Source organism: Corvus cornix, chromosome 7 (genome assembly GCF_000738735.6).
Source record: "Corvus cornix cornix isolate S_Up_H32 chromosome 7, ASM73873v5, whole genome shotgun sequence".
NCBI classification, from domain to species: domain Eukaryota; kingdom Metazoa; phylum Chordata; class Aves; order Passeriformes; family Corvidae; genus Corvus; species Corvus cornix.
In genome coordinates this window covers 7,389,064-7,405,277 of record NC_046337.1, presented here as the reverse complement: position 1 = coordinate 7,405,277, position 16,214 = coordinate 7,389,064, and the positions used below count along the sequence as shown (strand labels likewise).

At 37.5% G+C, this 16,214-nt stretch overlaps 1 protein-coding gene across 1 annotated transcript in view; it reads right to left on the bottom strand.

Annotated features, from left to right (window-relative positions):
- Positions 1 to 2,928: 2,928 nt before the first annotated feature.
- The window catches only part of ACTR3 (actin related protein 3), a 29,008-nt gene continuing 15,722 nt past the window's right edge, over positions 2,929 to 16,214 (bottom strand). The window contains exons 3-12 of the mRNA XM_039555171.1: positions 12,944 to 13,068; positions 12,279 to 12,389; positions 10,732 to 10,827; positions 10,087 to 10,194; positions 7,838 to 7,981; positions 6,939 to 7,112; positions 6,471 to 6,563; positions 5,895 to 6,020; positions 4,238 to 4,321; positions 2,929 to 3,833 (exon numbers count right to left, since the gene is read on the bottom strand). Of these exons, the coding sequence (XP_039411105.1) occupies positions 3,738 to 3,833; positions 4,238 to 4,321; positions 5,895 to 6,020; positions 6,471 to 6,563; positions 6,939 to 7,112; positions 7,838 to 7,981; positions 10,087 to 10,194; positions 10,732 to 10,827; positions 12,279 to 12,389; positions 12,944 to 13,068 (1,157 nt within the window). The 3' untranslated portion in view covers positions 2,929 to 3,737. The remainder of the gene's footprint in view (positions 3,834 to 4,237; positions 4,322 to 5,894; positions 6,021 to 6,470; positions 6,564 to 6,938; positions 7,113 to 7,837; positions 7,982 to 10,086; positions 10,195 to 10,731; positions 10,828 to 12,278; positions 12,390 to 12,943; positions 13,069 to 16,214) is intronic.

The following is a 16,214-nucleotide window of genomic DNA, read 5'->3' as shown; positions in this document are numbered from 1 at the left end:
CTAAAATTGCTGCTGTACTCTCTGGGCCTCCCTCCAGCAGTAAGTGCATTTACACTAAAAACAACTTTGGGGGGAGAAAAAAAACTACAGCCACTCTGTATGCTACAGCCCAAACACTTGGGGGGCATCACTTCTCATGGAGGTGAGGGACACCTGCAGCCAACACAGGTCAGGCTGGGCCTTCGCTTTGGCAACCCAGATTTTGATAAAATTGTTGAAATAGACATCTGCAGCATCCATATGGGAGCTGGGATCTCTGTGCCATTTAAAATAGGTAACTAAAAGGCTTGTATCAGAACAGGGGCCTGGCACTTGGAGCTGGTTATTCCACCACTTTGCTCCTGTGGGGGAAATAAAAAAATAAACAAAACAACAAACCCACAACTAAGTGATGCTAACAACGTATTTCTCCTAACTTTACTGCCACAGGAGTTTTTGTCCTACACAGGAACACCAGAGTTACCAGGCAGGGAGGTTGCACAGCACTACCCCACAGCTGGCAGTAGCAGCCCAGCCCAGCAGTCGCCTCCAGACAGCTTTTCAAGTAGTAACTCATTCATCCCAACAATATCTAGCCTTTGGTACAAACATTTGCACAAAATGAAGAGATGAGCCTAAACTGACTTGGCAGAGACCTTTGATTTATTCCAAGTTCAGCTGCATGAAAATATCAGCTTTTAAGCCAATTAAACCTGGAGTCCTACCTCATCTACTGAAATAAAACCAAACTCCTGGAGAAGAGGAAAGTGACCCAAGTTCAGGCAGACTGGAACTGTTTAGGGCTCTTTGCAATTTTCTATGCAAAAGCAGCAGTGCTCCAGCTCATCCTGCAGGCAGCAGGACAGTAGAAGTGTAAGTCTCCTTTATAGAATCCTAAAATCAGTAAGTTGGAAAAGGCTGCCTCATCTTTCAGCAGATGGGGAGAGCTGCTCCCGTGTCTTTGAGATTTCATTCTTGAAGAATGCCCAGCCTTCCTGGACTCCTCTGCCCTTCAGCATTGCCCTGCTAAGGGATTCTGTCAGCCAGTCACAGGACAGACACAAAGCTACTCCTAGATATCGGTCCCATTAAATCCTCCTACATAGGTGTAAAATTGCTTTTTTCCTGTAACCTCCCCAGTAACAAGCCTTTGGAGAAGAAAAATATAATCTCCTTATATGTGTTGTTTTTTTTTTTTAAACACTTGCCTCTGCAATTAACCTTTTGGATGCTTTAAGCCCAACCCAACACAGAACAAGGGGAGATCCAAGGGTCAAGATTGCAGAGGGAGTTTCTGGAAATGCCTCTGTTTCACATTGTGCAATGTGTGCTCTACACAATCTCTGGGATGACCTACCCAGAGGCTGCTCAGCCCCTCCACCACTCACCAGCAGCAGATCAGATTTGGATCTGGTGTTACAGGTGTAGAACACTGATGTGAGCCATTTCCAGCCAGTCATTCCCACTGTACAAGGCTGATTTTAGTATTATGTCTGGTGTGTTTAAATATTGATGACTCTCCATGCACTCCAAGTCATTAATAGGAGCTATTCATACTTTTTTTTAGCTCTTTTAACATACCCCAAATCAGCTGTGGCTGTGTAACTTCTCTAAAATTACATCTAGAGTATTAAAAAAAAAAAAAAGAAAGAAAGAAAACATACTACAAAAAACTCCCACTTACTTCATTAGATCACAGCTACAAAAAAAAAACCAACCAAACAAACAAAAAAACCCAATGGTTGTGTAAGGTTGCTATCCCTCCCCTTCTACACAAATGACAAATAGAAGCTTAAAGCAGCTTCCCTGGAGCCTCAGGAAGATGAACACAGAATTTGAGCAACACTTGAGATCTCCCCACAGCTGTGTGTGACAGGAAGAGGAATTCACTCCTTTTCTTTGCACTTGCTCACTGTTAGTTATCTATGTGTCAGAAATTTGAGTTTTTCAAGTGAATTTTAAAGACTCTTCTTTTCTAGAGAGGAAAAAAACTCTTGCCTTAGCTTCAGGCCATTGCAGTGTTTTAAAAAAATCCTGTCACTAGAGTATGATACTGTTGCAGAACCAGGACTGCTGGAAAAGCACAATTCAAATTAACTTTTTTATTTAATGTGTATTTGCCTATTGGTCTTTCTTACCACAGGAATCAGTGTACAGTTATGACTCAAACAGTGACTTACAAAAAAACTACAAAACTGTATCAGTGATAGGGAAGATGTTACTAATAGAGTTTTGTAATGAAATTGTTCAACAATTTCCTGTTTGCACCATTTTCTGTTTGATTCCAGCATGTAAACGTTTTACAATGCTTGCTTTAAAAACACTTTCCCACATTTATCCTTGTTTTGGAGTTACATTTACCAAGTTTTGAAGCTCTGGCAATTGATAAGCTTCTCTGATAAAAATCTGAGGCATCTCTGCAACTCAGAAGAAACCAGATCTCCCTCTTGTGGTCTTCTGTGCAAACAGCCTCAACTCCACCATGGGCTCAGAAGCGCCTAAGGAAAAGTTTTCTCCCATCAACTATCAACAGAAATTGTAAGCAATTCCAATCACTACATAAAGTGCTCTTCCTAGAAAGAATGAGAAAGAGATTGTTTTCACTTTATTTTTATCTATATGGTATTTTCTTGCAGAAAAACCACAGAGATTGAAAACGCAGTGCTGACTCCTGAATAGCACCACCTGCAAGAAAGTGGGGGGAAAAAAGTTACAGAACAAAGTAGATGAACAAACCCAACAGTGGAGGAGCTGTCAGGCTTCTCTAGGTAAGTGCTATCTAGCTGAACACACAAACTGCACCTCTAAAATGCTCACACTTGAGTTACACAAAGCAAATTACATCTCTACCTCACAGACCAACCTCACTCCTCAAAAGCCACAGCAGATATGTAGGGACCCATGCTCAAAACTTCCCATGTCATGAGATTAACAAGTCTGACACCAACATAAAAAGAAATTTTGTGCCTTTATTGGAATGGTGTTAGGCTTTAAATACACCAAATTTTAATAACCTGATTATTTGGTTTAATTAGAAATGACACTACAGAACTGCAATACTGGTCCAACAGTCTTGTCTTTACTTTTTTTTTTTTTTAAAGCAAGAGATAGTATGAAAATGCACCAAGTAATCAGAAAGCACTAGCAGGCATTGGTTAATCCAAGATAGTAGCTTCTTAGTTCCAAAAGCACTCGCATTGTATGGAACCCAGGATTTAGACTGGTCATGATTTGCAAGAGCTAGTTGCATGACTCATGACTTTTTTTTCTTTTAATTTACTTTCAAGTTGGTCACTGGTAAATTTTTTTCCTCAAATATTACAGTTTCTTTTATTCATATTTTTCCTCAAAGTATAAAAAAGTATGAAATATAAACAAGCTCCTGTATTGCACCCATGAAGGGGTACAATGGAAGCATTAGAGAGCTGACTATCTACACACCATCAAATCCCATCAAATCTTGGATAATTCATTAATATACAAAATATCAGGGCACAGAAAGAACTAAAATCCACTTTTTTGTTTTGTTACGCACAGGTTCAAATAATCAATCTAAAGAAAAAACGTGATCATTTTGGCTTTCCACTACATCCGTATGTTGAGACACTTATTAAAATGATCCTGCTTAATTGTGTTTGGTCTTTTCCTTATTGTCAAGTCATGTTTGTTATCTTAATACCAGCCATCAGACAAACAAGTAATCAGAAAGACTCTTCCTCCTCCCCACTTCCCCATCCCCGACCCCTGCAGGGTCAGCTTTAAGACATGACTCCAAACACAGGGTTGTGACGACAGATGCTAGGGCCAATCTCTTCATAATCTTTTTTGGTATGGCATACTTGGTAGAATTCAGGCTGTAAAGGGAAGGAAAAGAACATTAGTGTATGGTATAGACACCTTATTTTAACAATAGCAACTTTTATGTAGCCAGTGGGGAAAAAACAAAGATAGCACAGAAATCCTAAAATTAACTTACATCACACATGGCTAAACACCAATGCAAAGAATATATTCTGCCACAAAACTAAAATGCACTATTTAACAACTCACACAAAGCTTTAATTCAGCTTTCATTTGCTCTTCCAAGTCTTCACAGTCTAATGCAAAAAACTTCAGGGCAGGCAGGAAGGGTCTATTTACTACCTGAGGTCTATCAGAAATTCCCCAACCACATTCAATATACAACGAAGGGGTGATGAGAGCTCCAAAGGCACAGTCAGAATGGCTCAAACATGCTCAGCTTTACAGCTAAACTTACTGTGGAAGCCAGCATTGATCCTCCAAACCAGACTGCATATCTCTGCATATGGTGTGTAATGACTTGGACATCAATGGGCTTCGGCTGCAGAAAGGAGGAGAGAAAAGGAACACATTAAAAGTCACTTCTGCTGGTAAAAACTAGACCTAGTTTTAAAGGAGTGTATATACCAAGCTTACTTTTCATAAATTAGTATTTTCTTAGATGCTGTGTATGTAAATTTACAATTACAGCATCAGACTTTCCCTTGTACGGTGAAGAGTAAGAAACGGCTCCTGCTTATAGAGCAACAGTTACCTGCTTTATCAGGCATAAAGAGGTACTTGCATTCACACCCATTTTTTTCACACTATGTTCTGATTAATTTATTGATGGACTATTTATTTATGCAGTTATAAGCATTGATCCATACTACCCAGACCTTTCAGAAAAAACACACTTTAGGAGGTTAATTTTTAAGTTTCACATAATTGCTCTAAAAAAGCATCAGTTGCAGATTAAAAGTTTATCCAGGATCAATAGAATCAGTCATGCTTTTCTCAACTACAGCACTCATTCCAGTCAGCCACAACCTTCATTCCTTGTGTTAATCAAAACTAGCAGTGTATGTAACAGTTTCAGAATTTAATTTGTTTCAGCCCAACTCGCTGAAATTTGAAACAGCATCTAAAAATGTTCTGTAACACATTCGCAAAATTCCAGCCAGTGATTCTTTACCATGCCCAGCACTTTGAAGAAAAGAAGAATCACATCCAATTTCCTTACTCAGACTCTGCTTCCTTACTAAGTGGTAAAAGTCTACTAAAGAAAACAGAGACTAAATGATGTTTCTTGAGCCAGAGAACTGTGTATGACTGAAATTTCAGAGTTGCCTACCATGGCATATTATAAAGCACTGCTGGGGCTTTAAAGGATTGTTTGAGCTCACCTAGCTAAATTGCTACTAAAAAATAAATGAGGAAAATCACTTCAATTTTGCTTTAAAAGGAAAAAAACACTTTATTTTTCCTCTGCTGCTCTTTTATTTATGTAGAGACAACAGAAGAATGCAACAGTTAGGTCAGAAGTCTGAAGTGGAAAAAACACAAATTAAGGATCATGCAGTTTAGTAAAAAAACAAAGTCCCTTGTAGGATAAGATAATATGATATAAGATAATTGAGGAGGGAAGGGACCACATCACGTCTCTGGTTTGGCCTCCTGCTCACAGCAGGGTCAGCTATGAAGTCAGAGGAAGGTATTCAGGGTTTTATCCAGCTGAACCTTAAAATCAATAGTCTCCCCACATATGTAATGAGGTGCTATCAGGAGTCCCAAAGCCTTCCCTTCTCTAATCAAGGCTCACTCATTCCTCACAGGACACATGCTCCTGACCCTCCTGGTGGCTCAACAATGAGCTTGATTCATCTCTTATCTTTAAGCTCAAAAGACCAAGCACAGTGAATTGTAACCGATCAATAAACACCAAGCACAAAGACAGCTGGAGTGGCCAACTGCTGGTATGTGATCAGTGTAAAGGATGAATCTCTGAAAAGCCTCTATAGAAACTTCAAATAAGATAAAGACATTTCAACAAAGACCACGATCATTGCAAGATGTTATTTGTACATTTTCCAGGTAACAGAGGCTTGTTAACTGCATGAGCTGCACAAACCAACCTTCAGTCTGCCACCACTAAGTTCTTCACTAAGTTTCAGTCTGGCATCAACAGTCCTTTTCAAGTCTCGCTGTAAACGGCGACCGAAGTCCCTGAACATGGTTGAGCCTCCAGAGAGGACAATATTCTGTTTTGAACAACAAAATTGGTTAACCACATCTGAAAATGAAGGTCTCCAGTTTCCTGCAGTTCCTAAATTTTAAATATCTAAACACAGTTTTTAAAGCTGCAGTTAGCAGGTATGCCTTTACTGTAAGATTTAAAATATCTAACACAAATATGACACAACATGAATTCACAAAGAGTTTGTCATTAAAATTGGCTATGCTTTAAAATCTACTTATGTCTTATTACATCTCACCACTTTCACTCAGTTTTTCATTTCCCTAATGAAAAAACACATTCTGAAAACATCTACGTGAACAACAAAGCCTTCTGCATATTGGATTCATTTCTAGAAAAATGGTTAATTTTGCTCATTTGGTTTTGGTTTTTAAGAGTTTCAAATATGTACTTTGATAAAAATCACAATTCTTCTAAAACCAGTATATATAAAAAAGACATTCTAGCTACTGACCTTATATAGAGGACGTCTAACATCAATGGGACAATTCTGAATAACTTCATCTACTACTTCTGAGATTGGTTGTGTAAAGTCAGGATTAGCAAACTGCAATCAAGGATAAAATCAAGACAAGTCAATGTGGAGGACCATGTATTGCAAAGGAAAAGTGGTAAAGAGGAAACAAGGTAAGAACCATTCTATAATTCTAGAGATGGCATGAAAACTAACAATGCAAACAGCTGGCAAATATTTTTGCTGCCATTTATAAGTACTTTATGTATCAACCAGAATTTTTATAAAAATTAGTAGCAATCAAGAATCAAATCATGCTGGCTTGCAACAATAGCTGGTATCTATTTATAAATAAGGAGAAATGTAAGTCAGGATAACCACTTCCTTACAATTTTGCAAATAGGATTTCTCTGCTATCATCTAAAATGCATCTAAAACAGGAAGTACAGACAATTCAAATCAACTTACCTCAGGATGGAAGAAAATCTCTGGCCCCAGGAATCTCTCATAACCAACATCAATGGTAAATTCTTTCTTTGAGATAGCATTAATTCCAGTATATTGTTTAATCCACTTTGTACCATCTGTGTCATACTTGTTAAATTCTTTTACTAAGTCAGGGCAAACATAACTAAAGCGCTCCTGAAAATTGAATGGATACAGTTAGAACCATCCAAAGTATAGAAATTTCAAAAAGTGTAGTAATTTAAACTTTTAAGAGTAAGTATTAAACTGGCAGATAAAGAATAGGCCTCAAAACAGCTGAACTGACATTTACTGTACACAGGTAGATAATGGCTCTGCTACTACAGATCATTTCTGTGCAGCACTGAAAGCTCTTGCTGAGCTAAATTACTTTTCTTCTGCTTTTCCTCTAAACTTTGATGATTGTGAGAAATTAATTCTGAAGTACATTGAAGAACTGCCAGAGAAACAAAATTTAAGTGTACTTTGGACTGAATGTCTTTCAGAATAGCTTTGTTCTCTAATGTGTACTACAAAAAAGAACACATTAATATTCAGAAAGAATATAGAGCAATTACAGCTCTTTATGTGACACATTCAACCAATAGTTCTTCCTACAGAACACTACAATAATAACAGGACAATAACAACAACAATAATGATAATGGAGGGGAAGAGAAAGGGGAGACAACAGGTGAAGAGTGAAGTTCCAGGCCAGACTGAGTATAACCCAACTGTAAACCTTGGGTTTAAGCTACTTCATATTATTATATTATTTAGACATTTTTATATTACTTAGAGCACCATTAGTCAGAGTACAATTATTTTCAGATATTGTCACACTTTAAAACCATATATCAAGTTGTGATACAAAATCTTCACATCTGCAACATTCACATTACCTTCACTGCTTTAGCTGTTTCCAAGGATTGTTCAGGAGGAATTCCTACTTCTCTCTCCCTCAGCAACTGCTGAATGAAGTACGTGATATCTCTCCCAGCAATTGGAATGTGTTTGATACAGCTGCCAATCACATATCCTTCAGCCTGTAAACAAAATTAATGGGCACAAAGATACTGATAAGAACCACTTTCAACAAAGCTCGGGGGGAGAGAGAAAGACATGGAGTCTAAACTCCTATCCACTACCTCTGATTCTGAGGCTGAAGCCCTTTAAGACTGGCTCATTTAATTACCACAAATCCAATTCTTCACAGTATAGCCTTACTTTACTTTGCATTGGTTCATAATTCTTACAAGGTTAGAAGGAACAGAAAGGTCACTAGTACATAAGGCAGACAAATCACTATACTCACTATTCCTTGGCCTTTATTTTCTCTTCAAAATGAGGTTACTCTTACCAAAAAGGTCAAGGAACCTTGTTTCATGAAATATTATTTTAGAATAACTGATGTGGCCCTGCAGTCACAGCCACTGACGTAAGACGTTACAATTCCACATGAACCAAAATTAATTTTCTGAAAGCAGGGAGAAAATGCATCATTTCAGCACATGAATTGAGACTGCTTAGAACATCAGACTTGCCCATCCTCACCCATCAACCTACCCTTGCAAGTCACACTCATCCTGGGGACCAGTATCAATGCATTAAAAATACCTGGTCTAAACAAAGAAACCAAGTGTGCAAGGTTGGCCTTCCACCCTACCAGACCTGCTAAATCCAAACAGAATCCAGATATCACACTCATAAAATGCTTAAATTTTCCTATATTCACACATCTTACATTCATACAAAAATGTCTTACTAACATGAAAATAATGTCATAAAAAAAATCTACCGCTATTGTTAACTTCACTACTGAAATAAGCATTTGTTAATTCCTTTTTATCTGTTTTATTATAGAAGTGGTGGAACATTGTTGACAATTTGTTCAACATGTTTAAAAATTTCAGAAATCAAATAAATGGCATTCTGCAAAAGAGGTGAATGCGTCAAATGATATAGAATACCTACTCTTATTTCAATTTAAAAAAAAACCAAACCCACAAATCAGGAAAAGTTCCACTTTTTTAAACAGCAATTTGCACTACTAAGTACAATTTAAAAGTTTACCTATAGAAGGTCTGAGGTGTCAGTTGTTCCCTAAGTCTTATTAAAAGTATGTTATCTCAGATGAACAGTCTGAACAAAGATTTAGCCACTATATTCCACCAAAATTAGTAAGAAATTGCTACATGGCAGTGTACATTTGATCACCACCAATGTTACTGTTTTTAAAAAAATGTTACTGTGGCATGATAAAGCTTTGTATAGATTTTTGTCCTAAAAACTGTAATCTAACTTCATTTTGAAAATACAAATGTATCTGGTACACAGACATGAATTTAACTCCCCCAGGAAATATAGGCAGAGAAAACTGTTCTCAGCCACTTGAAATGAAGAACACTATTAAATATTCCAATTACAAAATTTTGAATATGTAGCTTTCTGAAAGGAAATCCATACCTGCAGTAAAACCAATAATTTGACATTAAAGAAACTGCAGCCCTAAGTGCTCATTATTTAATAAAACATCACACAATCATCCAAGTTTTTGCTTTAGCAACCTGATGTATTGGAACAGATATTCAACACTAACCAACCTCGGGGCTGTTTTTTTCCAGTCAAGCAGTTTGGGGTTTTTTTCTGCTATATAAACCTCCCTGCTTGTATGGCTGAAGCACTACTAAACACTGGGAACAGATGGAGAAAAACTCTCAAAAACACTACATCTGCTCTCAAATACTTCGTATTATTTCTACTTTTTATATAAATGGACTGAGCTAAATGAAAATGAAAAGTCAAACTTTTTCTACTGACTACTGTAAAGAGCCTATTCACTCTTACCAACAAACCAAATTGGAAATGTGCTAAAGGAATTTTGCCCATCACTTAGCATGGCCTTGGCAACTCACCTTTTAAGGTAACTGACTAAAAGACAATTAGCCCTGCCAAGCTCAGGGTTACAGAAGTTCTTCAAGACTTCTGCACTACAAAATGAGCCAAACTCACACCCACAGCCCTGGGAATTATCTGAAGTTTTTGAAGACTCCTATCTCTACTTCAGTCTGTGTAGGTGTACACTTCAGAGAACTCAGAGGACAAATTGTTCTCCACTGAAGGTGTTTGTGCAGCTTTGAGGCACACTTACCACAGGAATAACGTGAGTGACACCATCTCCACTGTCTATAACTGTACCAGTCAGCGTTCGCTCTCCTACTTGTCTCGACGTCCAAGATGCAGCTAAGGCAAGGACAGCCTTGGGAAAAGCCACACACCAAAATCAAATACTAGTAAAACAGCTGCATTGCAGACCCCACTTTCCACCAGCCCTCCCAGGGACACTCAGACTGACACCCCCATAGTAATTTACAGCATGGAAACTGATTTAATAATATTACATATGTCTACACAACAGCTTAAAAAAAAGAGGCTGCACAAATGTAACTTTTGACTCTTGCCTGACATTTTTTTCAGCCATGCTCAAACATCATTTTTTGTTACTTCATACTGAAAGGGATGCAGTTCTTGGATTAATACAATTACTATGATGTGGTGTGGTCTTTTAATTTACTTCTGATGCAACAGATATTATACTTTACTGCTCAGAAGCCTTCTATGGAGGTAACAGAGGAACAGTATCCAGTGACTACCCACTGAAACAGGCAGTGCTGGAACTGCCAACCAGAAGGACCTAAAATATTCCAATCATCACTTACACAACTTTTCACAGTGAAACTAGTTTTAGCCCAAGGAGAAATAGTGCAGCTGTGACTTTCAACAGCTGTGCCCTTACCTGAACAGCAATATATAGCCCTGGAACGTTGAAAGACTCAAACATGATTTCAGCAGTATATTCTCTATTTTCTGGAGTATTTAATGGAGGCTCAGTCTGTGAGACAAAAAAAACCAAATCCCATGAGTTTTACTTACATTGAAACTGAACATTTGACTTTAAAAAAAAAATGAACAACTACCAAATCCTAAGTTTTGGAAGATGAGTCATTCAACAACAATAGCATGTAAAAATAGTAATGTACAAAGGGTACTTTTAAGAATTTATGCAAATTGCATTAAAAGAAAAAAACTGAAGTGCAATAAAAACTACAGTAGTTACTGCTTAAGCATTTACACGGAAGTCCCCCTTTGTGGGTTGGTTAGCTCATTACAACTTTTGATTTCACTTGAAAGAATCAAGGACTATCAAAATATGTCAAAGGATGCAGTTTAGCACATTTAAAGAATGACATTTTTCAGATTTCTCAGTGAAAAGAGCCGCTTTCCTTCAGAAGGCAGCCACTCTAACACAAGATATGCTCAGCTGTAGGAATGTACTCAAGTGAGAGAAGCTGAACAACATAAAACATACCATAATAGTGTGCTATAGCTTTCATTGAACAATCAAACATACTCAAGGCTCTACTCTGAAGGAGCATTTTGGATAGTATTACAGAATATCTGAGAGGAAAAAAAATATCACTTTTCCATTGCAGCAACTGGGTAACAGGAGGGGATAAAGAGGAGGGAGTCAGACTCTTCACAAAGGTGTTGGAACAAGGGGCCAGGGACACAAACTGCAATGTGGGAAGTCCTAAGCAGGTATTAGGGGGGGGGAAAGGTAACGTAAAGGGGGTCAAATATTGGAAAATGGGACCAGGGTTGTTATGGCATCTTGATCCTTGGAGATATTCACAGATTGTATGGACACAGCCTTGAGCAACTGGACCTAATTACTGCTTCAAAGACGAAGGCATTTGAACAGGTATGGCCAACACCTCTCATTCCAAACTTGGATCTATAAATATCACACTAAACCAAATTGCCTATTTCAATGGCCTTAAATAAAATAATAAGGAATAGCAAATGCTTCAGAATAACATTGAGCTTAATTTAGATCTAATCAGCCCAAGTATGACAATCAACCCTTCCAGTTTCACAGAAAATAAAAGACAGACATTTACTCTCTAGATACTTCATCCAGATGGCAGTACTGTAAAAACAAAATAATTGCAATTATATAAAGTCAAAACACAAGTATTTTTTTTGTCTTAAACATATAAACTTGAGATTATTGAATTCAGTGGAGAAGTAAAAGAAAAAGGTCATGAATCAGACAATTTGGAGGGAAATGAGAAGAGAACAGAAAAATGTTTGCTGTTCAGACACAATAACATTTTTAGAAAATTAAAGAACCTGGATGGCTTAAGGCAAGTCAAGAAAGCTGCAGGCAATTTATTTACTTTAGTTTTCAAAAGATGCATATTTATATTTAAGAATTTACATAAATCAGCACATTGTTATTCATCATACAGAATTTCTTAAGCAGGGCATAAATTTACCTACCAAAAGAAAATAATGGTCCTCAGGTTCTGCCCTTAGATACTTAAAGATTACTTGCTCCATAAACCTCTCCATCAAGTCCCAGTCTTCAACTATACCATGGCGGATAGGCCACTGTTGGAGAAAAACATCAAATTATAATTGGAAAGAAAAGGAAAAAAAAAGAAACAAAAAACCCCAAAACCAAACAAAAAATCTGCTTTCAGCTGCAGTAAAAGTATATGATCTACACAGGCAAGAAACCCTGCTTTAAGCCTCCCCTATTCCCATGTGACACCTATTCAAAATTCTGATTCCAACCATGAGTAGCAGAGACAACACATTGCATTTTTCTCAGTACAGCAGATTGGTGGCACTGGGATAAACCAGAAGTTCCCGCAGCCCAGTGCCCCACTCTGATGCTGCTGACAGAAGTTGCCAAGGAACAAGAGAATGTGGCATTTCTGCTTCACACCCTCCCAGCCTCACTTATGAGGAAATATATATTCACAGTGCTTTGCAAATTCCCACAGGCTCCCCAAGGTCAACAAAACTAATACCAAAGCTTATTTTAGAAAGAATAAATAAGATTTAAGTTACCCAAAAAGCATTCTTAATATTACATTTACTGTACACGTGATGCTTGCTAAACAGTATTGAACAATTATTTTTTAAATTTCTCTTAATACCTTGGTTGCATAAGTTGGTTTTTCTATTGCTTCGTCCCCAATAAAGAAGTCTAAATCATCCACACCTTTCAAAACCCTCCTTTGTGCTTGATCGACCACTTTTGCTGACTCTTTGATAGCAATACCTTCAACAGAGAACACAAACATTATTGTAGGTCACATATCCTGCACTGAAAAAAGCAAACCTACACTGATAAAAGATAATACTGTAATCACAGTCATCCTTTGTTTCAAGCATAACTCAGAAAAGCTACACAGAACAACAGATAATTTGACTTCCAGTCACGGGTAAGCATGGTAAGGACTTAAAAAGTTAACGCAGTAACGGGCTTAAATACAAATTTAATTGTTAGACACTCAACATGCAATCAGGAAAATAAAATATAAAAAGAATCACTAAAATAAGATATCCCTACAGAGCTCAGATTTTATTCAACAAATGAGCTAATTTTCCACACACTCCAATAGTAACAATAACAATTTTTATTATTAGTGCTATTCTTTTAAAAAGAATCACTCCCCAGGTACCAGCACTACAGCACCAGCAATATCTGCTGTATTTTTTCAAATCTTAAACACAGTCCTTCACCCAGATGAGGAAATTCATATGTACAAGCAGCATTAATATCAGCCTCGACTGTTCCAAGGTTGTCCTCCAAAAGCTTTTTCAATGGCAGAAATATTTTTACAGTTCTCACCTTCAGCAAGAAGTTATGTTTGCTCACAACTAAGATTAAAAAAAACTTAAGAAAACAGCTGCAGTCTCAAGCCCAGCAGCCAGGGCAGCACAGCCACAGGATCTGGAAATCAGCAGCTTGCTAATGGGTAAAGCACCCCGAGTTCATTGATCCTCCCCATCCTCCTCCCTCCCCTTCCCACACAGAGCAACACAAGCAGAGCCAGAGAAACCAAGAAGTTGAAGATTGTGAAAGACTGAACAGGATGAAACAGAAGTCATTATTCTGAGCTCTTCAGGAAGAAAACTGAATCATACTGCAACTTCTGTAGCTGCTTACAGGAGAGCAGAGAGGAAGCAGAAGGCCGGAGGAAGCCAAATAGGGAGTAGATGGGAAGCAGAAGCTAAAATCACAGGGAAGGAAATGTCGCAAGGCAGGTGCTTGCTGCAAGTCAAGAGAAGAGTCTTGACAAATATTTTCAGGTCATTGTTACAGAGCTTCCACACCTGGGGAAATTTTTTGTGTGTTCTCTTCAAGAACTTTCAGGTAAAATCCATCACTTGCCTCAGGATCACATCAACTTTCAAGCCCAACTAGTTTCACCCTGTTATGAGCCTAAAACAAGATGAGAGCTCTCAAATGTTTTTCTGCCCTCGAGGCCAGCTTGTTCAGCCCTGCGTTTGAAAGGCAGAAATTAGGAGCAGACAACCTGAATCAAGAATCATATCCTGAAAATACAAACAAGAAAATAAATCTTGCTGAAACCTCAGCTGCAGTGCCTGAGGATGGGCAGCACTCCAGCAGTACCCAGAGCAGTTGCCTTTGGTTTGCTTGGCACAAGAATTAAGAGCTTTTAGGGGAAGAAAAAAAAAAAAAAAAAAAAAAGAAGAACATCCTTGCATTGAAGCAATTTTTGTGCTGAAACACTATTCAAGCCAGTTTTTTCTTTTAGAAGTAAAGCAAAGGCCAACAGCTATCACAGATTAACTGAAATAATGAAAAACCAAGGGAACTACTGGGTAATGGAAAGAAGGTGACTCCCATTTTAACATACAGCAGGAAAAACCTGATTAAGTGAATAAAAATCAAGCAAAATTAATGATCTAAAATCTAAAAGGCAGCCAGGGAAGAAAGCAGTGAACCCAAGCCTCATCAAAAAATTGGCCCAATATATTCTCATTTACTTCACTTTTCATGCAAGCATTTATCATCTCTACAGAAGCATATTCAGAATTAAATCAAGAACACATCATAAGGAGATAAAAATTTGTTAAGAGCAGTAGTGAATAAGATAAGCTGCAAGTGAACAAGGCACAAGGAATGCTGCTCAGACCTGTTTAACAGCAAACATTAATTTTAGAGAATCAACCTGATAAAATGCAGCTGCCACTACTGGAAGTCAAAGGAGAAACCAAACCATTTTTCCACTGGGAATAATATTAAGGAACTTATAGACACCAAAGAGCTTTTTGTAACATTTTACTTTGAAACTAGGTACTGCTGTACTCTATTTTTGTTTCTCTAATGTGGATTAACCCAGTGCTACTTTATTTCATTCGAGGCAGAGGATTAACACAAACTCAGGCAGTTACTGGAATTATCTAGCTTGGATTGCAATACAAATGAGAAAAATGTCTTTTTTATTGAGAAAATTGCAGTCAAGGGCCATTTCAGCTGTAGGAGCATCTACACTGAGCATCCTTTTTTTCAACACCCCACACTATATCAAAAGGCTGTCAAAAAATCTCATTTCCCCTCCTTCTCTTCTACTTTAATAGCATCCCTGTTGGATAAATTTTTCTGCTTAATGATCTGACAAGTCATTCCATTCCCAGTGTTTAAAGTGTCATGATATTTCTTCTTTTTTGGAACAAGAAAGTGATCTTCAAATTAAATAAACCAAATCTAAAGATGCAGAAAAATTATGTATGTAAAGTCTGTTTATCTGAAATTAAATAACCACTTGCCCACTTATAATTTAACAACTGCTATGAAGTTTAAATAGCAATGTAAGGGCTTTTCCAATATTTAGAAACTTTTTATATCTAATGTTAGACTAGCTTTTGTGTGAAAAGCAAAACTGTACTGTTTTACATGACACTGAAGTAAACTTAATGAAGTTAATTTGAAAAACCAAGTAATTAAGAAATATCTATCTGAAGCCAAAACAGAAGATACAGAAAGGATTCTCTTAATGCATTCCTTGTTCTCATACAAGTGACTTAGCCTCACCTTTCCACAAAAATTACTTTCTGAAGTATGTTTCTTAGAAATATTAACACTATTAACAGAGCCTGAACTACCAAGTTCTATTTTACAGTCACTGTGCTGAAGCAGTATTAGCTCCAGCTCTCTTCCTGTTGTATTTGCAAGGAAAACTGGGTGTGCTAATTATTCCTTTTCACCAGGATGTAATCCGTGATTACTTTGGCACAGATGAACAATGACGAACTGCCAAGTGGTGAATGAGGTCAAAAGGTGAAGCATTTCTAAAGGAAGCTGAGTGAGTTCCACTCTCTGGATTAGGAATGTATCTCTTCAAGTGGGAGAAAGAGTTCAGAAGACAGGGAGCAAATAAATAAGCTATTCTACAT